This window comes from Erpetoichthys calabaricus, chromosome 17 (genome assembly GCF_900747795.2).
Source record: "Erpetoichthys calabaricus chromosome 17, fErpCal1.3, whole genome shotgun sequence".
Taxonomy (NCBI): domain Eukaryota; kingdom Metazoa; phylum Chordata; class Cladistia; order Polypteriformes; family Polypteridae; genus Erpetoichthys; species Erpetoichthys calabaricus.
In genome coordinates this window covers 83,031,289-83,055,819 of record NC_041410.2, presented here as the reverse complement: position 1 = coordinate 83,055,819, position 24,531 = coordinate 83,031,289, and the positions used below count along the sequence as shown (strand labels likewise).

General features: G+C 45.4%; 1 protein-coding gene and 1 long non-coding RNA gene across 3 annotated transcripts in view; both read left to right on the top strand.

The window, feature by feature from the left end:
• sh2d3a (SH2 domain containing 3A) overlaps window positions 1-24,531 on the top strand; it is a 110,651-nt gene that overhangs the window by 74,825 nt on the left and 11,295 nt on the right. For both annotated transcript variants that reach the window (XM_051920885.1, XM_028822623.2), the window contains 6 exons: window positions 159-589; window positions 2,964-3,061; window positions 6,231-6,886; window positions 18,022-18,137; window positions 21,868-22,039; window positions 23,072-23,183. In XM_051920885.1, coding sequence (XP_051776845.1) covers window positions 159-589; window positions 2,964-3,061; window positions 6,231-6,886; window positions 18,022-18,137; window positions 21,868-22,039; window positions 23,072-23,183 — 1,585 coding nt within the window. The remainder of the gene's footprint in view (window positions 1-158; window positions 590-2,963; window positions 3,062-6,230; window positions 6,887-18,021; window positions 18,138-21,867; window positions 22,040-23,071; window positions 23,184-24,531) is intronic.
• Window positions 4,001-4,921, top strand: LOC127526196 (uncharacterized). The gene is made up of 3 exons (XR_007933827.1): window positions 4,001-4,158; window positions 4,458-4,547; window positions 4,725-4,921. It is a non-coding gene; the product is annotated as an uncharacterized LOC127526196 (long non-coding RNA).

Sequence of the window (24,531 nt, the reverse complement as noted above, 5' to 3'; positions counted from 1 at the left end):
TTGTCTGTGCACATTTTGGGCCTCTTGTTTTGTTGTTTTGTAAATCTGCCCGCTGTTGTTTTCTGTTCCTTTCTTCTTGATTTGTGTTGCTGTTGGCGTCGGGTGTGTTGGCAGACTCCACCGAATTTTCACAATTCTGCATCTTTGGTCACCCGCAGGCAGCAGAAGCACTCCTGAAACAAGATGGCGACTTTCTAATCCGGGATTCCACCACCAGCCACGACGACTACGTCCTGACCTGCCTCTGGGACAGCAAGCCCATTCACTTCCGCATCATTCGGATTGTGCTGAGGCGCAAGCAGGGCTACACTCGCATGCTCTTCCAGTTTGAGCAGGACCAGTTTGACAATGTCCCTGCCCTGGTACGCTTCCACGTGGGTAATCGCAAGCCCGTGTCTGAGAAGTCGGGAGCCGTCATCATGAACCCAGTTAACCGCACTGTCCCCCTGAGGGTCATCGAAGAGGAGAGGCTGGCCAAAATGAATCCTGCCCTGCAGCCTGAACGGCTCCCCGTGGCTGACCCCAACAAAAGATTGAGCCTCAATGGCAGCTCCCTGGACAACGCACTGACCAGCGACAGTCTCCTCAGGTAAACTTTCATAAAGCACTGCACAAATGGAGCGATGCTGCCCTCTAGTGCCTGGGTGGGGTATAGCAAGGTCTTCTGTTGGAGTCTAATTTTATACTAGCTGTGTTACCCAGACAATTAAGACAATGAGTCTCGATTTATGGTGTGGGTAGTCAATTGAATGTATCAGAGGTGCTGTGTGACTAGCGGAGATCTTCTCTGTATGTGACATTTGTTGTTTGAGGTCACCTTTAGTTCACCGGAGCTTGTGGGCTTACAATTACTCTTGAACGTGCCTGGAGTACAACATTCCTGCCGTAGATCAATTCCTGCTTTTTCCTAGTGACTTGGCTTTTGTTGATGGTCATTGAAAAATGCAATTTTCCAGGAAAGTATATGTTTTTAAATTCAAACATTTATTTAGTAAGAATGAGACTATTTTGGTGTACATTTCACCCTGTAGCCGATCCCGGTAGCTTTTGAATTGAACACTTTGATCTGTGATTTTGTACCGTTACAACGTTTTGGAGGGTTTCGCTCAGTTGGTGCCCCATCAACTTTCAGGTGGGTGACTCCTGTTTTTCCGGGCCTTTACAATAGATATTAAATGTAGAGCTGTGGTTGTGTTGTCACTCAGTTACTCACAACTTGATGGGGTTAAAACCGTGATCTTCATCTTAAATAAAAGGTTATGACCTAAAATGTTGTGGAAATTCAAAACAATTTAGGTGGTGGACACTTTACTGGTGGCCAGTAAAGTCTCGTGTTTTTAAGGTAAAGTAATTGAAAAACCACCATAATGCGAGAAAGAAAGAAAAAGCGCAGCCACAACTGCTGAGTGCCAGGCAAATTGCAGCACACAATTCATGGATGAAGAATGAGAAAAAATAAGATGATGAAATGCTGAAGACTGCAGACAAGCAAGAAGTAATCCTGAATATGACTTAATATATTCTAGAAATAAAAAAAATAAAAAAAGTAGGTAGCAGCAACTTGGTAGCCATTTTAGTGGTGGCCAGAAAAGTTTTTGAATTAAAGTATGATCCCTCCAAGCCCAGTAGCTGATAATCCCCACAAGGCGTGATACATAGCATTGAAAATTCATAGTCAAATGTAAATATTTTGTTTAATCCAACTTTATTAAATCTAAATAAACTTTGGCAAAGTGGCAGGTGGTATTGTGTTTACAGTACAGTGATCACCACTATAATGGCAGAAAGAAAAAGATAAGTGGCAAACATCTGCTGAGAGCCAAGCAAATTGCAGAAGGCAGTTAATTGATGAATGAGAAATAATAAGACAACAAGATGCTGAAGAACATACACAAGCAAGAAGTAGTCCTAAATATAACCGGATATGTTGCAAAAATTTAAAAAAAAAAAAAAATACAGTAGGTAGTGTCAACCTGGTGGCCAGAAAAGTTTTTTTGCAATTAAACTTCAGTCCCTGCAAATTCATCCATTGATAATCTCCCAGGACATAAGTGCATAGTATTCAGAATCCATAATCAAGTGTAAGTGCTTATTGATCATCAAACTTCATTAAGTGTAAATTAAGCATAGCAAAGTGGCCTGTGGTTGTGTGTTTATGGCATAGTGATCAAAAATCTAAGTGATAACCTCCATAATGACGGAAAAAAAAACCATGAGCAGCGACATCTGCCGAGTGTCAAGCAAATCACAGAAGGTGAAGGACCAGACGCTGAAGTACATTGACAAGCAAGAAGTAATCTTGAACATGGAGCAAAAGAGCAGCAGACAAACAAACACGATGGTTCACAGGCATGACAGGCAAAGTCCAGGATACAAAACAGAAGAGAGAGAAAAAGGCCGAAAAGTACGGCGACAACTGAGAAGATCGTCAAATAGTCGGAACTTCCAACCGTATGAAAGCAATATTTTTATATCCTTACATTGATGTTTGTTTGTTGCATCTGAAATGCGATTGATGTCAAGCTGCTGTTTTTTAATGGTAAAAACAATCGAATGTGGTGCTAAAATAGAAAAGTTCTGCTTGCTTAAGATGAGCCACCAGAAATACCAAAATACATTTCAACTTCTAGAGGAACTGAAAGAAAGTGACCCAACCATTCAGAAAACCTAAAAGAGCTGTGAATACTTCTTATCTTTAAGTTGGATTTTATTTGCGGACCGTAGGTCCACATGTTTCACTAGTTTAATTATAAGTTGTGTTTGGCTCTAGCAAGATTCATTCACTAAATAATGGACAATCAGTACGTTTTGTGTCTTAAATCTAATGTGTGTGTGTGTGTGTACAGTATATACATACTGCTTAGTAGAGATAAAAATAATAGAAATACAACTGTATGGGGCCTTCCACAGAGAGCACTGTCACAGATTTTCTTCATTTTCTTGATGTTTTTGGCTTGTTTCAGGAGCAAAGAAAAGAGTGGGAGCCACCCGGCAAGTCTGGAGACATTAGGCAGAAGACCCTCTCTACAGTCAGCCCAGTCGGACAGCAACCTGAGAGCTGGTGAGAGCCGCGCTCTGTGCCTTCCAGTCTTGATGCTCTGTGCAGTAGAATTTGTTTTTATTATTATTGCTATTATTTGATGCTCTGTGTAGTGGGATTTTCTTGGAAACAATTCAGTGAAGACATTATCAAACATTGGGGGGGGCTCGGCTTTAGCCACAAATTAGGCTGCACAGGTTGGCAGTTGTTTGAGACTAAAACAGGGCTGACGTCAGAGGATCCCCGGTGTGTTGCCAGGTCAGCCTGGCCAGGCGTCGGTCTCATAACATTTAAACTGACTGACCCCAGGCATCATCAGAAGGTATCTGATGGGTGTTAAGCGCAGATGACATTGGAGTGGAGATGAAAGCTTTAACGCTTAATTTTTAAATAATTCTAAATTGTACAGATAGCAGCTCTGATTGAGTGATAATGTGTATTTTGTGTTTTGCCATGGACAGTGACGGGTACATTTTATATTTCTTGATTCTTAGTACAAGCAAAAATAATTAAAAAAAAAAAAAATCTGTTTGAGAAGTTATGAAGGATTTACTGAATGCCAACATCTGAAGTGAAGAGGAAGAGTCTTAGGCTCGGCCAGGCAAGCCTGTGCAGACTGGGGTGAAGGGGCGGGGACTTAGGATGGGCAAGTCTGTGCAGGCTGAGTTGAAGGGGCGGAGTCCTTGGCGGGGATGGGCTTTTGCAGGCTAGGGTGAAGGTGTGGAGTCTCAGACTGGGCTGGCTTGTGCAGGCTGAGGTGAAGGGGTGGGGTCTTGGGCAGGACAGGCTTTTGCAGGCTAGGGTGAAGGAAGGGGCGGAGTCTCAGACTGGGCTGGCTTGTGCATGCTAAGGTGAAGGGGTGGAGTCTCAGACTGGGCTGGCTTGTGCAGGCTGAGGTGAAGGGGTGGGGTCTTGGGCGGGGCAGGCTTTTGCAGGCTAAAGCAGGGTGGAGTCTCAGACTGGGCTAGTTTGTACATGCTAAGGTGAAGGGGTGGAGTCTCAGACTAGGCTGGCTTGTGCAGGCTGAGGTGAAGGGGTGGGGTCTTGGGCAGGACAGGCTTTTGCAGGCTAGGGTGAAGGGGTGGAGTCTCAGACTGGGCTGGCTTGTGCATGCTAAGGTGAAGGGGTGGAGACTTGGGATAGGCAAGCCTGTGCAGGCTGAGGTGAAGGGGCGGGGTCTTGGGCGGGGCAGGCTAAAGCAGGGTGGAGTCTCAGACTGGGCTAGTTTGTACATGCTAAGGTGAAGGGGTGGAGTCTCAGACTGGGCTGGCTTGTGCAGGCTGAGGTGAAGGGGTGGGGTCTTGGGCGGGGCAGGCTTTTGCAGGCTAAAGCAGGGTGGAGTCTCAGACTGGGCTAGTTTGTACATGCTAAGGTGAAGGGGTGGAGTCTCAGACTAGGCTGGCTTGTGCAGGCTGAGGTGAAGGGGTGGGGTCTTGGGCAGGGCAGGCTTTTGCAGGCTAGGGTGAAGGGGTGGAGTCTCAGACTGGGCTGGCTTGTGCATGCTAAGGTGAAGGGGTGGAGACTTGGGATAGGCAAGCCTGTGCAGGCTGAGGTGAAGGGGTGGGGTCTTGGGCGGGGCAGGCTTTTGCAGGCTAAAGCAGAGTGGAGTCTCAGACTGGGCTAGTTTGTACATGCTAAGGTGAAGGGGTGGAGTCTCAGACTAGGCTGGCTTGTGCAGGCTGAGGTGAAGGGGTGGGGTCTTGGGCAGGACAGGCTTTTGCAGGCTAGGGTGAAGGGGTGGAGTCTCAGATTGGGCTGGCTTGTGCATGCTAAGGTGAAGGGGTGGAGACTTGGGATAGGCAAGCCTGTGCAGGCTGAGGTGAAGGGGCGGGGTCTTGGGCGGGGCAGGCTTTTGCAGGGTGGAGTCTCAGACTGGGCTAGTTTGTACATGCTAAGGTGAAGGGGTGGAGTCTCAGACTGGGCTGGCTTGTGCAGGCAGAGGTGAAGGGGTGGGGTCTTGGGCAGGACAGGCTTTTGCAGGTTAGGCCAGGGGTGGGCAAATTCATTCCTGGAGGGCCGCAGTGGCTGCGGGGTTTTGTTCCAACCCAGTTGCTTAATTAGAAAACAATCCTTGCCAATAATTACATTTCATGGCTTGTTAGTGCTTTAACTCTGCTATGTCAAGTCATTCTCATATCCTAGATTTTTTTTCCATTCTAAGGATATCATCCAAATACTTTGAAGTGTAAAACGGATGGGTAATTCTCAATCCTTGACTTTTTTCTCTTCTCTTTCCTTCCAAGTATTTAATTAAACCAAATAGTGCACGATAAATACACACAGGTGTAAAGGGTAACAAGCAAAATGGATAACTGCTGGTTTCTTTTGTCATTTGCATCTTATTGCTAATAAGGAGCAATTAAAAACCAAGAATGCAGCTGTTTAAGACTTAAATAAGCAATAAGGGTTCATAATCTTAACGAGGGAGATAACTAAAATGAAGCAGAAGTGTTTCTAGAGCAATAAGTGCTTCTTATTAAGCAATTGGGTTGGAACAAAAACCTGCAGCCACTGCGGCCCTCCAGGAATGAATTTGCCCAACCCTGGGCTAGGGTCAAGGAAGGGGCGGAGTCTCAGACTGCGCTGGCTTGTACATGCTAAGGTGAAGGGGCGGAGACTTGAGATGGACAAGCCTACACAGGCTGAGGTGTAGGGGTGGAGTCCTGGGCAGGCCTGTGTAATCTAAGGTGAGGGAGCAGAGTCTCATACTGGGGAATTTTATGGTCTCTGGTCAGTTATAATTCAACAGTTGCCAGTGGAGTGTTGGACAAGCCCTGTCAGGCAGCTGTTGAATATAACTCCATGTGAATTCAAATTTCTAGTAAGTAACTTGTCAGAGTTCTAAGGAAAAAAGGGAATGGTTGCCTCTGTCTTGTGATATTCCTCTTCCCATTCATTTTTAAAAGAGTTAATCTATTTAAAAATCAACAGTAAAATATGAATCTATTACTTTTTGTGAAAAACAAATGTCTGCATGTGTGCCCAAGACTGTGTGTGTGTTCTTTTTTGGGGGGGTGGGTGATGGTGCCTTTGCCAAGATGTCAGCCATTTTGTTGAGGTGGGTATTTCATGCCAGCCCCAACTGCTAGAGAGGCAGGTCTGTTGCTTGGTTTTCTGTGGGTGTAATTTGAGAGTTTGTTTTATATGGCACCCCGTGCACAGCACATAAACTTTTTTTCTTTATATGCAGGCATCACCGCGTCCCAGCCTAAAACTGCAGATCGAGAGCAGCAGCACCTGGCGCCAGTGTATCGGACCGGCAGTGACCCGCTGCTCAGCCCCAATTCCCTACGTACCGTGGCCTTGCAGCCTGAGGGTGGCTCGGCCTTGAGGGGCTCAGATGGGCAGCTGCATTCACGTGCACCCCCCAAGCCTCTACGCATCCCCTCCGTCATCTTCAGCTACCCTCCGGTAGACCCCCAGCAGCCTCCTGACAGCAACGAGGACCCTACCAGTCACTACTCGGAATTCGTCCCCCATGCACCTCCTCCACCTCAGAGCCACGTGGATCGTCTGCGAGTGGAGGAGCGCTGGAAGAGTCGGATTCGCATGACCGGTACCAGTTACAACATCCTGGACTCCATTTCACCGCCTCTTCTGGACTCCCATCGGGAGGAATCGTGCATTGTGGAGGAAGACCCTCCAGATGTGTCGGATCAGGACCCGCCTTTTACGAGGCCCCAGGCAGAAACCACATCCTCATTTCAGCTTTCTACCTTCTCTTCGCTCATCCTGCCTGAAAACAACAAGCCACTGGACCCCGGCGTGATTAAACAACTTAAAGAACTGTTTTCTGAGAGCGACCCCAAGAGAATAGCCTTTCACATACTCAAGGTGGACAGCCAGGTAAGTCGCATGCCAGGCTTTGATAGATAGATACTTTATTAATCCCAATGGGAAATTCACATTCTTCAGCAGCAGCATACTGATACAATAAATAATATTAAATTAAAGAATGATAATAATGCAGGTGAAAAACAGACAATAACTATGTATAATGTTAAATGTTAACGTTTACCCCCCCGGATGGAATTAAAGAGTCGCATAGTTTGGGGGAGGAACGATCTCCTCAATCTGTCAGTGGAGCAGGACAGTGACAGCAGTCTGTCGCTGAAGCTGCTCTTCTGTCTGGAGATGATACTATTTAGTGGATGCAGTGGATTCTCCATAATTGATAGGAGCCTGCTCAGCGCCCGTCGCTCTGCCACAGATGTTAAACTGTCCAGCTCCATGCCAACAATAGAGCCTGCCTTCCTCACCAGTTTGTCCAGGCGTGAGGCGTCTTTCCTCTTAATGCTGCCTCCCCAGCACACCACCGTGTAGAAGATGGCGCTCGCCACAACTGTCTGATAGAACATCTGCAGCATCTTATTGCAGATGTTGAAGGATGCCAGCCTTCTAAGGTAGTATAACCGGCTGTGTCCTCTCTTACACAGCGCATCAGTATTGGCAGTCCAGTCTAATTTATCATCCAGCTGCACTCCCAGGTATTTATAGGTCTGCACCATCTGCACACAGTCACCTCTGATGATCACTGGGTCTATGAGGGGTCTGGGCCTCCTAAAATCCACCACCAGCTCTTTGGTTTTGCTGGTGTTCAGTTGTAGGTGTTTTGAGTCACACCATTTAACAAAGTCATTGATTAGGTCCCTGTACTCCTCCTCCAGCCCATTCCTGATGCAGCCCACGATAGCAGTGTCATCAGTGAACTTTTGCACGTGGCAGGACTCCGAGTTGTATTGGAAGTCCGATGTATATAGGCTGAACAGGACCGGAGAAAGTACAGTCCCCTGTGGCGCTCCTGTGTTGCTGACCACAATGTCAGACCTGCAGTTCCCAAGACGCACATACTGAGGTCTGTCTTTAAGATAGTCCACGATCCATGCCACTAGGTATGGATCTACTCCCATTTCTGTCAGCTTGTCCCTAAGGAGCAGAGGTTGGATTGTGTTGAAGGCGCTAGAGAAGTCTAGAAACATAATTCTTACAGCACCACTGCCTCTGTCCAAGTGAGAGAGGGATCGGTGTAGCATATAGATGATGGCATCCTCCGCTCCCACCTTCTCCTGATATGCAAACTGCAGAGGGTCAAGGGCGTGTTGAACCTGTGGCCTAAGGTGGTGAAGCAGCAGTCTCTCCATGGTCTTCATCACATGTGATGTCAGAGCAACAGGCCGAAAGTCATTCAGCTCACTAGGACGTGATACCTTTGGGACTGGGGTGATACAAGATGTTTTCCAAAGCCTCGGGACTCTCCCCTGTTCCAGGCTCAGGTTGAAGATGCGCTGTAGAGGACCCTCCAGCTCCGATGCACAGACCTTCAGCAGTCGTGGCGATACTCCATCTGGACCCGCTGCTTTGCTGGCACGAAGTCTCCTCAGCTCTCTGCTCACTTGCGCTGTTGTAATGATAGGTGGGGATGCCTTTCCTATGCTGGTATCAGCAGAAGGATATGTGGAGGGTGCAATACTCCGAGGTGAGAGTGAGAGTGGGTTAGGGTGGTCAAACCTGTTAAAGAAGTTGTTCATTTGGTTTGCTCTCTTCACGTCTCTCTCGATGGTGGTACCCCGCTTCAATCTGCAGTGAGGTATCTGACCTGAAATGCACTGCTGCTTTATTAAGTTCCCCATTGGACAGTTTATTAAAAAGATGCTAGACCCGCATGCACAGAGTTGACCAAAAAGTCGTTGACATTCATGTCAAGCTGGCAGCTATTGTGTGGTCACCGTGGTCTGGTAGTCAACATCTTACAGTCCTTGAAACTGCAATTTAAAGACCACTGAGGGGCGGGCGGGTGCGCGGGTGATTAGGACCCAGTGCTTGAGGTTGTGTTAGAGCACCAGGCTTACCTGATTCAGGCTCTGCAGCAGTGGTCTTCACCAAGTCGGGGGAGTCATAACTGAGCCATTTGTATCTTCTTGGTAGAGCACAGCCATGAATAAGAAGTTGGCAGGATAGAAGTGGACAGTGGAAGGGATGGAAAGAGAGAGAGAAGTACAGTCAGTCCTCCATATTCGTGCGTTTTTACCACTTGGAAGAGTTGACGAGATTTCATTTGTGACTGATTTGTGGTTTTTCGTACACTGGGGGCTTTGTGACTCTGCAGCAATGAATCTTGGGAGCAGCTGGTATCCTACAAGGTGCTTGATCACCCTACTGTTGTAGAATAAAGTGCTCCCCGTGCATTTGTTTTGTCTTGCAGTTATGCCCCTAAAACGTGCGGCTTAGTGTGAAAATGAAGGTGTAGACATCAAGGCTGCTGATCTCCTCGTCGATCCTCGAGGTTAAACGTCAACTCGCCTCTGCTATGTTCTCATAGGCCAGGACCCTTAAGGACTGCCAGTGGCGCACATCACCGATGTATTATTTCAAACCGGTGCGTCCTTTACAATCTCCAATGCCATCCGCCAGCCCTGGAGGTCAGAGTGTCGGAGATGATAGTGAGACCTCAATGCTCTAACCGTCTTCAGACACCCGCAAATAGATGTTGGCATAAAAGCTTACACAATTCTTGACTATCGAGAAAAAAAACGTTGTGCTTGTTACCAATTGTATTGTGTCCGCTGCATTTTATTTATTTCATGGTTACAGCAGAGCTGGTCAATCCATTAGGCGACACAGCCAGCCACCTTGGGCGATGCCATCTGAGGGGCGCCATTTGTGAAGGTGAGGGTTTCGTAAAAGTATGATAATAATGGAGGCAGTATGTAGACAAAGTGACACTGTTAGTGTTCCTGAAGGTGTGCTTATTCCAGTCAAATGATGATGATGATGATGAGGGGCTCTGTTAATGAAAGTAAATCTGCAGGGAAGTCAGCAAAGTCTGATACTGAGTGGGTGCCATTTATAAAAGTAAAAGCATGCACACACTTCTTAAAGTCCGCTATTGAAGGGTCACGCGCTCAGGAAAGGGGGCACCACTAGTGTTTCTGCAGTCGTGTGCACTCTTATTAAACTATGGTGATAAAGAGTGGATGGCAGCTATCATCATTTATGAAAGTTAAGGGGTCCACACTCTGAACACTGGATGGGTGGGGTTCATAGAAGTTTGATAATAATGCTGGCGATACGTACAGAGTGGGGTCCTGTAAGTCTCTTTGAAGGCGTGTGCCCTCCCGTCAAACTGCAGTATGTTGATGATGAGTGGGCTTTGCTAATGAATGTAAACTCAAGGGGAGGTGGTCAAAGTCTGATGAGGCTAAGTGGGCACTGTTTATGAAAGTGTGTGTGTGTATATATATATATTATGTAATCTATACATGTATAGGGGTACCTTATGTGCTACTGAAAGGGCGCATGCTCCAAACACTGACACGGACCCCCAAAGCACGTTGTCTAGGTCTAATAATACGGACTACCTGCTATGGATAACAAGGGGAGATGTCCATCAACCGTGCCTGTGGCTCCAAATGAGCTTCGATAAGCACTGAGTTACTGTGTCATTAAAAGTGCATATTAATAAGAATTGTACGCAGAAATTTACAGAAAGATTTGAGTTTTTAGTGGTCACAGGAACCTAACCCCCTATTTCCCATTGGTTTAGCGTATTTCCCCTTGGGATTAATAAAGTATCTATCTGTCTATCTATCTATCTACAATTACACCTTTGACTTTTGCATCGTTTCTTTAGAACGTAACCCCCATGGAAGCTGAGGATTTCACTGTGCTCTGTTTGTCTCCCTGGGGGAGAGTTGAGCTTTTCACAGAAGCTCAATAACTGAGTTTGACTATATTGCTAGCTAGACCTACCTGTCGGAGACCAGTAATAAAATAAATTTAAAAATAGCATTCCTCCTGTGTCTCTCCCTAGTATCCTTGTGTGTCTTAATCTCTGTCGCCCTACATGTACTCCGATGCCTTTCTTTGGTATCCTCTTGTGTCTGAACGTCTCTTGCCCACCGCTTTATCTTTCGATTGAATTCCTGTGTAGCCTGCTTCTCCGACTCTGTCATTTCGAGGCGCCTTGCTCCACTCTGCTTTTTTGACTACCACCCATGTTAAATGGGCTCCCTTTACCCACCTTGAAAACCTAATTTTGTATTCTTGTGAATATTTCTGGTCTTTGAATGCAACTCCGGGTTTACCTCGTTCGTATTTAGCGATTCAGTGTTGCTCAATATGAAATTCGATTCGCTATTGTTGAAATTCCCCACTTTAACTTCTCTTTATTGTAAAGATAAGAAAAATATGTCACAATTGGGAATGGAACTTCCCACTCCTGACGTACCCTATCACTGAGCAACCGTAGCCAAACTGACCAATCAGATTGTTCACACACACACACACACACACAGTAGCAGACTAAAAACCAGCTAAGATTCTCACCGCATTTAACGGTGATTTATTTCTTTTTTCGGTGGGGATCCGTTGGCCCGACTCACACACACTCCCTCACAGAGACAAATAAGAAATGGGTAATAAAACAGAAATATAAGAATGTATTTAAAGAATAATAAACGAAATAGATAGATTGATACTTTATTAATCCCAAGGGGAAACTCACATACTCCAGCAGCAGCATACTGATAAAAAACAATATTAAATTAAAGATTGATAACAATGCAGGTATAACAGACAATAACTTTGTATAATGTTAACGTTTACACCCCCGGGTGGAATTGAAGAGTCGCATAGTGTGGGGGAGGAACGATCTCCTCAGTCTGTCAGTGGAGCAGGACGGTGACAGCAGTCTGTCACTGAAACTGCTCCTCTGTCTGGAGATGATCCTGTTCAGTGGATGCAGTGGATTCTCCATGATTGACAGGAGCCTGCTGAGCGCCCGTCGCTCTGCCACAGATGTCAAACTGTCCAGCTCCGTGCCAACAATAGAGCCTGCCTTCCTCACGAGTTTGTCCAGGCGTGAGGTTTCCCTCTTCTTTATGCTGCCTCCCCAGCACACCACTGCGTAGAAGAGGGCACTTGTCACAATCGTCTGATAGAACATCTGCAGCATCTTATTGCATATGTTGATGGACACCAGCCTTCTAAGGAAGTATAGCCAGCTTTGTCCTCTCTTGCACAGAGCATCAGTATTGGCAGTCCAGTCCAATTTATCATCCATCTGCACTCCCAGGTATTTATAGGTCTGTACCCTCTGCACACAGTCACCTCTGATGATCACGGGGTCCATGATGGGCCTGGGCCTCCTAAAATCCACCACCAGCTCTTTGGTTTTGCTGGTGTTCAGTTGTAGGTGGTTTGAGTCGCACCATTTAACAAAGTCATTGATTAGGTCCCGATACTCATCCTCCTGCCCACTCCTGATGCAGCCCACGATAGCAGTGTCGTCAGTGAACTTTTGCACGTGGCAGGACTCCGAGTTGTATTGGAAGTCCGATGTGTACAGGCTGAACAGCACCGGAGAAAGTACAGTCCCCTGTGGCGCTCCTGTGTTGCTGACCACAATGTCAGACCTGCAGTTCCCGAGACGCACATACTGAGGTCAGTCTTTAAGATAGTCCATGATCCATGCCACCAGGTATGAATCTAATCCAATCTCTGTCAGCTTGACCCTAAGGAGCAGAGGTTGGATGGTGTTGAAGGCGCTAGAGAAGTTCAGAAACATAATTCTTACTGCACCACTGCCTCTGTCCAAGTGGGAGAGGGATCGGTGTAGCATGTAGATGATGGCATCCTCCAGCCCACCTTCTCCTTGTATGTGAACTGCAGAGGGTCGAGGGCGTGGTGGACCTGTGGCCTCAGGTGGTGAAGCAGCAGCCGCTCCATGGTCTTCATCACATGTGATGTCAGAGCGACAGGCCGGACATCATTCAGCTCACTAGGACGTGATACCTTTGGGATTGGGGTGATGCAAAATGTTTTCCAAAGCCTCGGGACTCTCCCCTGTTCCAGGCTCAAGTTTAGGATGTACTGTAATATAACTGTAAATATAACTATATACAGTAATCCCTCGCTACTTCGCGGTTCACTTTTCGCGGATTCACGACTTCGCAGGTTTTTAAATACAAGTGATCGCCCGCCTATCGTGGAAGTTATGTTCCAGACCCATCAGCAACAGGAGAAAATCCGCGATATAGAAAGACCATATAAATAAACATTTTTATAGTTTAAGCCTTAAAATACCCATCCCACATGCTTTAAACACATGTAAACTTATAAAACACACTTTGTTAACACATATGATATGTGGATGTCGGGCCAAGGATATGAGTAACATCTCACTATTATAAAACATTTTAACTTCACGCAAGAGAAGACAGTGAGACAGGAAAATAGGCGATGTACAGGCTTTTAAATTATTGACAAGCAGCACAAAGCCAGCACAAAGTCCACTTCTCCTTAGCGTTCATTCAGCTCCCCACCCTCGCGGTCTGCGGTGTTTAAGAATGCAGAAAGTGTTTAAGAGCATAGGAAGTGTTTATAAGAGTGTGGGAAAGGTTAACAAGAGAGTGACAAAGGTTTATAAGAGTGTGGGAAGGGTTTATAAAGCCTTAAAATATGTATAAATAATAAAATAAATATAGGTCGCTACTTCACGGATTTTCACCTATCGCGGGGGGCTCTGGAACGTAACCCCCGCGATAGGTGAGGGATGACTGTATACTAACTATGAAATATAACTATACAAACTACAGCGATCCTACCCCAGTTCCCTTTATGGCAATATACAATAAAAACGAATTCAACAATAACAAACCACTAACAAAAAGAACACACAATGAAGTCCATGAAAAACGGCAACTGATGGCATGAAATGATGGAGGTAGATAGTCCAGAGATCAGCACGCAATATGTGAATTTAAAAATAGTCCTACCAGTATTTCTTGAAGATGACAAATGATGGGATCAGGAGTGCTCCTTTCTTCGAAGATCGACACAGAATCCAAATCAGTCCTCACGAAGCAGGCAGACACCAGACAGTCCATACACACGCTTAGGAGATAATCCAGGACAAAACAAGAATCCACAGGTGGTAAACGGGAAGGCAAACAGACAGGCAACTCCAGACACGAAACACCAACAGACGTTTTTTGTCTCTCTGTAGAACTGGCCTCCTTGTCCCCAGCAGCCCCTGCACCCTCAGCAGACGACCAATCAGAGCCACTGCTGGGAGTTGAAGTTTCATTCCCCAGTAGCACCGCTACAACACAGTGGTGTTTTAACTGTATAGTGCAGAACAACACCAACCCTCTACTCAAATACACTCTAGAATAACTAAATAGAACGAACCCTCTGGCTTGGCTAAAGTGATGCACTATACAGATGGACGGCATTACCATTGGTATGAAGGAGCCCCCATAGCATTTCATGACACACTTCTGCTGAATAATTTCTTGTCTAAAAGCCATTAACATTAGTGTGTCGAAGAGAGGATGTGCAGAATTGTTCATAACGGCACTCACTTTTGTCTTTGCATTCTCTGCTCCATGACTACCTCCAGCAGGTCCAGAGTGCACCCCATAACTGAGCCTGCATTCCTAATTATCTCAGTGGGCCTCCGTTTCTCAGCCCAGTACACCACACTGGCCACTGCAGAGTTAAAGAACATGTAAAGGATGTTCCTATCTATGATAAAGCAGTCTGCTCTGCCAGAAAGCCAGAGCTTTGTGTCTGTGCCAATCTGGACAAGCGGAGGCTCTGTCCCTACAAAGGGAAATTCCATCTCTCTGAATGAGCTCTTGGCACAGTGGGGAGGTTGCTAAAGAGACTCATGGAGGATGTTAGAGGGCAGCAAACAGGTTTAGCTAAGGAATGTGGGCTTTCTTGTGGATGGCAGAAGGCAGGCAGCTCTCCATATGCTAAGGGAACGTGAGAGGCTGTGGGCCGGCTGGCAGAACACCAGTGTAATTCATCGGAAACAACAAGCGGCAGTAAATGGCGTCCCATGAGAGTGATGGGACTGTGCTGTGTATGGTATTTGGAAAAGCAAGCGGCCTTGATTTTGTGGCCCAGTGTTTTATTAGGCCCTTAGAAAGGATTTTGGGTGGGGTTGGTGTTAGCAGCTGCTTAACATCTGGGGGGGGGGGGGTCCTATGGGGGCAAGGAGTCTTTGTAAAGCATTGACTCTGAAGAAGAAGACCAGAGGTATGAGAGTGATGGGAAGTTAAAGGGAGTGCTTTGTGGTGGGATTAAGAGTTAGGGAATGGACACATGTCTTGTGGAGGCTGGCATGGTGGAGCAGCAGGGTGATGTTGCTTTATTTGACGGACTACATTTTACCTATAACAGTCGTCAACAAAAAAAAATATATATATATTTAAATATATATATATATATATATATATATATATATATATTCGAAGGGTATAAAACCTAAATTGTATACTATTTTGGGTGCTGAATCCAAATGAGTTTCTAGAATTCCTCGATCAACGGTCTTACTGTGGCCCATATGTCTTTTTCTTCAGCCACACTTGCCAGCTTATACTGTGAGATCCTAAGGTGTTCCCAGGCCATCTGGGAGATCTAATCCTCCCAGCAAGCCCTGGGTTCTTCTCCCTGCTGGTCTCGACTGTAAAACATCAGCATGAAGTCATCCATAGCAGATGCCCGCAGCACCTTAGTTGGGTCCTCTTGAAGCAGAGGGTCAGCGGCTCTACTCTGAGCCTCGCCTGGAAGTCTATGCTTCTCAACCTGTCTCTAAGGGAAAGCCCAACCATTCTGTGGAGAAACTTCATTTCGGACACTTGTACCCACAATTTCATCCCTTCAGTTAATACCCGAAGCTCATGACCATAGGTGAGACACATAAACTGATATGGGTCTGGGTTCCAGTCCACCAAGCCCCCTGCCTTTGACTGTCACCGAAGTCACATCACCTCCAGCCCCTATTCCTCCAGCAGGTGATGAGTCCACAAGAGGGCAGTCCCAAGTTGGCATTTCAGGCTGTACCTTACCATGCCCCATGGCAGACCCAGGCGCTGGTCTGCAGGCACTCCCCCCTGGCCCGGCTCCAGGTGGAGGACTTGGTAACCCCAAACTGGGCGTTGCATCTGCATTAGTAGGGGCTATGAATCGCTCTTTGTCTGACCCCTCACCTGGGACCAGTTTGACTTGGGAGGCCCTCTGGACAACACAGCTCCCAGATTCACAGGGGCACACAGGCCTCTCCACCATTGTGATCTATCTCTTCTTACCAAATAATCATTTGATTGGATTTTGATTAACTTTGTTAATTTCTGAGGGGAAATTGTCTTTGTGCATAACCTTTGGGGGTCAGAATGCATGGTCAACCATTGTACAGCACCCCTGAAGCAATTTTCAGGTTAATGGCCTAACTCAAGGGCCCAACAGAGTAGGATACCTTCTGGCAATAGCAGGATTTGGACAGGCAAACCCTTCAGATACCAGCACAGACCCTTAACCACAAAGCACTCTCATTAGTGCAGGATACACTTCTCATTCTGTCTTCTAACCCATCCATCCATCATCATCCAATCCGCTATATCCTAACTACATGGTCATGGGAGTCTGCTGGAGCCAATCCCAGCCAACACAGGGCGCAAGACAGGAAACAAACTCTGGGCAGGGCAGACACACACACCCACACACCAGGGACAATTTTAGGATCACCAATGCACCTAACCTGCAGGTCTTTGGACTGTGGGAGGAAACCCACACAGACACGGTGAGAACATGCAGACTCTACGCAGGGAGGACCCGGGAAGCGAACCCAGGTCTCCTAACTGTGATGCAGCGGCGCTAACACTGCACCATCGTGCCGCAGCCTTCTAACCCAGAGAGTCATTTTGAAAAAGGTATTGTTATGAGATTTGTTATGTTGTAGCGGGGCTACATAGTCATAGTGTTGTTCAGTGTTTGTACTGAGTGCGGTTTGTTTCCATCGTCCCGTTTGCTGTTTAATGTGTGCATCAGTGAATGTCCACCCCGTGAAATACAGGGGGGACGGATGATGGAGGGAGACCACAGCCCCAAAATGGAAAGCACCTGTTTATAATCAATCAGTTACGTCTGGCTCATTACTAAATAAACAATCAGGAGAGAACAGGAAGGGGAGAGGAGAAAGACGGAGATTACATTTTCATCACAACAAACCAACTTTACCTGCTGTTTTCCACATCATGCTTTTGTAACCAGTTTGTTTTTCATTCCGCCGGACTTACTTCAAATCAATCATCACCAGAGACCCCGGGGTTGGACTTCATCATCCACCACACGCCGAGGATTCACGGTGAGGTTGCGCCATTTTTTTCCGGGAAATTCAAACACATCAGTTATCTGTGGACCAGTCATCCGCATTCGGGACAGTTGTACACTCGGACTCAAGTTCACTATCATTGGCATTCGTGTTTTGTGTTTGTTATATGTTACTGGGACAAGGGAGGGTTTGTTATTGTATATATGGTGTTGTCACGTTGTTAGTTTGGTGGGTGGATATACATTTCTATACTTATTTTCTACGTGAGAAATTGGCCTTTTTTGTTGTTTGTTTTAATATATCGATCCACCTATTTTTACATATCTGCTTTTTTGTGCTTACTGTATGTTTAAACCGTGGATTGTGGGAAAAATAGTATTTGTTAGAGGTACGGCTTGGTATTTATAGATTAGCCTCAGTAATTTATCCAGGCCACAGGTCTTGGAAGTATAGCTGCCGGCTGGGTAAGGGGTCAGCCATTATAATGTTGTAGACACTCTAAGGTCTGGTATCTCAGAATTTAGGAAAATCTCGTTACGATGCAAAGGTATCCCAAAGTTCTCCCATCTGCATCAATAATCAAATTCAAGTGTGTGCAATTCTAGCTGTACGTGCCAATTGGTATAAAAAAAAAAAGATTTAATTAAAGACACTGTTGAAGCTGTGCTACATGCCATAGGAAGAAATGAACGTGGCAGGCATGTATTTATTAAAAAGTCCTTTTACTTTATGCAGATTTATAACTGTGAATTTAATGATTCAAGTACATTGGGCTGATCTTTCTTTCTTTCTTTCTTTCTTTCTTTCTTTCTTTCTTTCTTTCTCTCTTTCTTTCTTTCTTTCTTTCTTTCTTTCTTTCTAGGTTATTCGAATGGTGAATGTTAGCAAGGAGCAGCGGCAGAAGATGGGTGTGAGTTCTGGTCTGGAGCTCATTACCCTACCACATGGACACCAGCTGCGGGTCGACCTGCTTGAGAGGTGAGTGCCCACTGAGATTACCAAGGAATAAGTAACGCTTTGCTTTATTATTTTTTTTTTTTAATATACAGGTGCTGGTCATAAAATTAGAATATCATGACAAAGTTGATTTATTTCAGTAATTCCATTCAAAAAGTGAACTTGTATATTAGATTCATTCATTGCACACAGACTGATGTATTTCAAATATTTATTTCTTTTAATGTTGATGATTATAACTGACAACTAATGAAAGTCCCAAATTCAGTATCTCGGAAAATTAGAATATTGTGAAAAGGTTCAATATTGAGGGCGGCACGGTGGCGCAGTGGGTAGCGCTGCTGCCTCGCAGTTGGGAGATCTGGGGACCTGGGTTCGATTCCCGGGTCCTCCTTGCATGGAGTTTGCATGTTCTCCCCGTGTCTGCGTGGGTTTCCTCCGGGCGCTCCGGTTTCCTCCCACCGTCCAAAGACATGCAGGTTAGGTGGATTGGCGATTCTAAATTGGCCCTAGTGTGTGCTTGGTGTGTGGGTGTGTTTGTGTGTGTCCTGCAGTGGGTTGTCACCCTGCCCAGGATTGTTTCTTGCCTTGTGCCCTGTGTTGGCTGGGATTGGCTCCAGCAGACCCCCGTGACCCTGTGTTCGGATTCAGCGGGTTGGAAAATGGATGGATGGTTCAATATTGAAGACACCTGGTGCCACACTCTAATCAGCTAATTAACTCAAAACACCTGCAAAAGCCTTTAAATGGTCTCTCAGTCGAGTTCTGTAGGCTACACAATCATGGGGGAGACTGCTGACTTGACAGTTGTCCAAAAGACGACCATTGACACCTTGCAAAAGGAGGGCAAGACACAAAAGGTCATTGCTAAAGAGGCTGGCTGTTCACAGAGCTCTGTGTCCAAGCACATTAATAGAGAGGCGAAGGGAAGGACAAGATGTGGTAGAAAAAAGCGTACAAGCAATAGGGATAACCGCACCCTGGAGAGGATTGTGAAACAAAACCCATTCAAAAATGTGGGGGAGATTCACAAAGAGTGGACTGCAGCTGGAGTCAGTGCTTCAAGAACCACCACACACAGACGTATGCAAGACATGGGTTTCAGCTGTCGCATTCCTTGTGTCAAGCCACTCTTGAACAAAGAGACAGCGTCAGAAGCGTCTCGCCTGGGCTAAAGACAAAAAGGACTGGACTGCTGTTCTCTGATGAAAGTAAATTTTGCATTTCCTTTGGAAATCAAGGTCCCAGAGTCTGGAGGAAGAGAGGAGAGGCACAGAATCCACATTGCATGAGGTCCAGTGTAAAGTTTCCACAGTCAGTGATGGTTTGGGGTGCCATGTCATCTGCTGGTGTTGGTCCATTGTGTTTTCTGAGGTCCGAGGTCAACGCAGCCGTCTACCAGGAAGTTTTAGAGCACTTCATGCTTCCTGCTGCTGACGAACTTTATGGAGATACAGATTTCATTTTCCAACAGGACCTGGCACCTGCACACAGTGCTAAAGCTACCAGTACCTGGTTTAAGGACCATGGTATCCCTGTTTTTGAATGGCCAGCAAACTCGCCTGACCTTAACCCCATAGAAAATCTATGGGATATTGTGAAGAGGAAGATGCAATACGCCAGACCCAACAATTCAGAAGAGCTGAAGGCCACTATCAGAGCAACATGGGCTCTCATAACACCTGAGCAGTGCCACAGACTGATCGACTCCATGCCACGCCACATTGCTGCAGTAATCCAGGCCAAAGGAGCCCCAACTAAATATTGAGTGCTGTACATGCTCATACTTTTCATGTTCATACCTTTCAGTTGGCCAACATTTCTAAAAATCCTTTTTTTGCATTGGTCTTAATTGATATTCTAATTTTCCGAGATACTGAATTTGGGACTTTCATTAGTTGTCAGTTATAATCATCAACATTAAAAGAAATAAACATTTGAAATACATCAGTCTGTGTGTAATGAATAAATCTAATATACAAGTTTCACTTTTTGAATGGAATTACTGAAATAAATCAACTTTGTCATGATATTCTAATTTTATGACCAGCACCTATATAAACAGTTTCTTGGGGTCACACAAGAAATCTTAATTATGGAAACTGATATGCTTTAGTTATAAAGATATGATACAATTACAATACAATGCTTACTTGGCTGAATCCCCGACTTTGTGCAAGTGTACGATGCTGGTTTGAAGGCAAAACGTAGTAACACCAAATATTGATTTGATTTAGATTTTTCTTTTGTTCGCTCACTTTGCATTTTGTAAAGTGATAACAATAAACAATCATTATTTATATTTCTGAAAACATTCTTTGTTTACAGCATTTTTTTCACACCTGCCTAAAACTTTTGCACAGTACTGTATGTATATATGTATGTGTGTATAATATATATATATATATATATATATATATAATATTGTGATATGTGGCCGGCTTGGCATTCCGGCCAATACCCCCAGGCCGCCAGGTGGAGCTTTCCCTGCAGCATGGACATGCCCCGAGTTCCAGCAGGGACTCATGGACTATGTAGTTTTTATGCGCAGCCCTGCTGGATGCCTTGGGGACCACCAGGAGTCACTGTAGGGAAACCCGGGGACTCTTATATGCCCTATGATCCGGAAGTACGTCATAATCCCAGGACAGGAGGAAACTATGTACTTCCGGGGTAAAGAAAAGGACTGTTTACCCTGACCCAGAAGGAATACGGACTTGTGGGTTGTGCCAGGAACCCCTTCCGGGTCAGGGAGTATAAAGGACTATGGGAAAGCCCAGTACGCCGAGCTGAGCTGGGAGGTAGGGTGGCAACGTGTCTGGGAGTGGTGGTATTGTGTATTGTATTGATTATTGATTAGTTATATATGAGTGTTGTAGTATATAGGGTGCTTGGTGCACATATTAGTCTAAATAAACGTGATATTTGGACTTTTATATGGTGTCTGATGTCTGCTCAGAGGGTTCAAGGGGTCACGGAGGCCTTAATCTCTCACAATATATATAATATAATATAATATTTAATTTATAGAAAACATCTATTGCTCTGCTATGAACATCAGGGGCGATTATGCATCCCCCCTAGTCTGGACAGTTCTCCAAATGGCAAGATTGGGTCACGAGAAAAAGAAAAAATAAAGTTAAGAACCACTGAGATAATGTAATGTTTATACCTGTGTGCCCATCATACAATGCCAGTGTCAATTAAAATTTGAAAGAACTAAAAGTTACAAAAATGTTGCTATGCGCTCATCCACAAAAGATTTGTGGACAGTTTTGGAAGTACCTGGTGTGACAGAATGACAGCCTTGAGAAGTCAGAATTGAATTCTAATTAAAAATTGGTTACAGTGAAAATGGTGGCCCCTGCAGTAGCTGGTTACCTGTTGGTTTGCTCTACATTTCTTTAGTGTTTGGCTGACCCTTAATAAGCAAATCAATTAAAATTAAAAGAAAAGAAGTCTGTTGTATTGGCATCGGTAACTGGAATAATAATAATAATAAAATAATTCATTACATTTATATAGCGCTTTTCTCAGTACTCAAAGCGCTATCCACACAGGGAGGAACCGGGAAGCGAACCCACAATCTTCCACAGTCTCCTTACTGCAAAGCAGAAGCACTACCATTGCGCTACCTGTGAGGACGGAATGAAAACCTGTAGCCACCGCAGCCCCCCGTGACCTGACTTTGGCACCCGTGCTTTAGATGGTGGTGGCACAGACTCTCACGCCTCTCCTCTCCCCTCCCCAGGCACCATCTGCTTGCACTGGGCATCGCTATCGATATCCTGGGCTGCACTGGCACGGTCAGTCAGCGGGCGGCTGTGCTGCACAAGATGATCCAGGTGGCCAATGAGCTGAGGGTGACGGCCGGAGATCTTTTCGCTTTTTCTGCTGTGATGAAGGCACTAGAAATGCCACAGGTAAGCGTGAAAGAATGTTCTGGAATGTTATCCCCTTTTGTCAGACTTTAAGGCTTTATTTATTTATTTAAATATCTCTTTTCTGCTGGGCAAATTAATAGGAAAACAACAAAAGAGAGTGAAGTATTTAAAGAAATAGCAAAAATATCACACCACTTGGTCATTTACTTGTCTGTAATGCTCTGTGTGAAGAACAACATTCTGACTTTTGTTTGAAATTTTACTGTTAATGTAAGCATTCAATGATTTGTTCTTTTTAAAATTTTGGATAGTGCCTGTCATTTTATTTCATGGACGTGCAGACACGCTACGAGATTTGGCAAACCGGCATTTAACAAGCAGCCCTTGAAGCCCACCTGGTGGGCCCCAGTGGGTTGTTAGGCATTATTAGACTTTGACGACCTGTGTTTGGTCCCCCTTGCCCTGTGCCCCTTCAGCAGCACAAACGCCACTCCTTTGTGTATTTACTTTCATAAATGTAGGCACAAGAGTTCAACAACTGGGGGGGTTGATTTTGGGGACGGGGGTCTCCTTCTGTGTTCAGAGCATGCGGCCCTTCAGTACCATAAAAGGCCCACCTTTGTGTATATACCACCGAGTCTAATGACCACACGCCCCTTTGGTTTGCACAGCATTCACACTTTAACTTCCATGAATTCTGATAATCCCAAGTGGGCACCGTTTGACTACTGGGGGAGTAGAGTTGATGTTGGGGGCACGTGCCCCTTCAGTATCTTAAAAGGCACACCCTTGTGTATATATCGTGGACTTTAATGAACCATGCACCCCTTGTTGTATGGAACGTCTGCACTTTTACTTTCATAAATAGCCCCCAACAGATAACCGTGTCCACTTGGTATCCTTAGAGTTTGATGACTGGGGTTCCCCCTCAGTGTTCGGAGCGCGCGCCCCCTCAGATGACGGTGTACTAATGGATTGACCAGCTCTGCTTGTAGCTTTACTCACTGGGGGCAACACTGAAAAATTTCATAAGTAACTGAAAATCATGTGGCTTTGTTCCCTTCTCCCCAGATATTACGACTGGAGATGACTTGGCGTACACTTCGGCGGAGTCACACAGAGAGTGCCATCACCTTTGAGAAGAAGCTGAAGCCCTACCTGAAGGCTCTGAATGAGGGGAAAGGTACAGTGGAAGGAGACCAGGGTCTCGCTGCGGGCCTCTATCTTTGCCTGTTAACATCTAGCGAGCGTTGGCTGTGCCTCTTAGCTGCCCAGAAGATGATCACATGGTCCCCTTTGCCTTGAAATGAGGACACATGGACATGTGGCAGTTGCTCTTTTTCTAAATTATTTCTTGAACGTACAGTCATATGAAAAAGTTTGGGAACCCCTCTTAACTCTTTGGATTTTTGTTTCTCATTGGCTGAGCTTTCAAACTAGCAACTTCCTTTTAATATCTGACATGCCTTATGGTGACAGTAGTATTTCAGCAGTGACATTAAGTTTATTGGATTAACAGAAAATATGCAATATGCATCATAACAAAATTAGACAGGTGCATAAATCTGGGCACCACAACAGAGATATGACATCAATACTTAGTTGAGCCTCCTTTTGCCTCTAGACGTTGTCCTCCTATAGCCTTTGATGAGTGTCTGGATTCTGGATGGAGGTATTTCTGTCCATTCTTCATACAAAATCTGTCCAGTTCAGTTCAATTTGATGGACAGCCTGCTTCAAATCATCCCATAGATTTTCAATGATATTCAAGTCAGGGGACTGTGACGGCCATTCCAGAACATTGTACTTCTCCCTCTGCATGAATGCCTTTGTAGATTTCCAATTGTGTTTTGGGTCATTGTCTTGTTGGAATATCCAACCCTTGCACAACTTTAACTTTGTGACTGATGCTTGAACATTATCCTGAAAAATTTATTGATATTGAGTTGAATTCATCCGACCCTTGACTTTAATAAGAGCCCCAGTCCCTGAACTAGCCACACAGCATGATGGCACCTCCACCAAATCTGACAGTAGGTAGCAGGTGTTTTTCTTGGAATGTGGTGTTCTTCTTCCGCCATGCAAAGCGCTTTTTGTTCTGACGAAATAACTCAATTTTTTGTCTCATCAGTCCAAAGCACTTTGTTCCAAAATGAATCTGGCTTGTCTAAATGAGCATTGGCCTACAAGAAGAGACTCTGTTTGTGACGTGAGTGCAGAAAGGGCTTCTTTCTCATCACCCTGCCATACAGATGTTCTTTGTGCAAATTGCGTTGAATTGTAGAACTATGTACAGACACACCATCTGCAGCCAGATGTTCTTGCAGGTCTTTGGAGGTGATCTGTGGGTTGTCTGTCACCATTCTCACAATCCTGCACTCCTGTATTTTTGTTGGCCTGCCAGACCTCCTGGGTTTAACAGCAACTGTGCCTGTGGCCTTCCATTTTCTGATTCCATTCCTTACAGTTACAGAAACTGACAGTTTAAACCTCTGAGATGGCTTTTTGTAGCCTTACTCTAAACCAGGAGA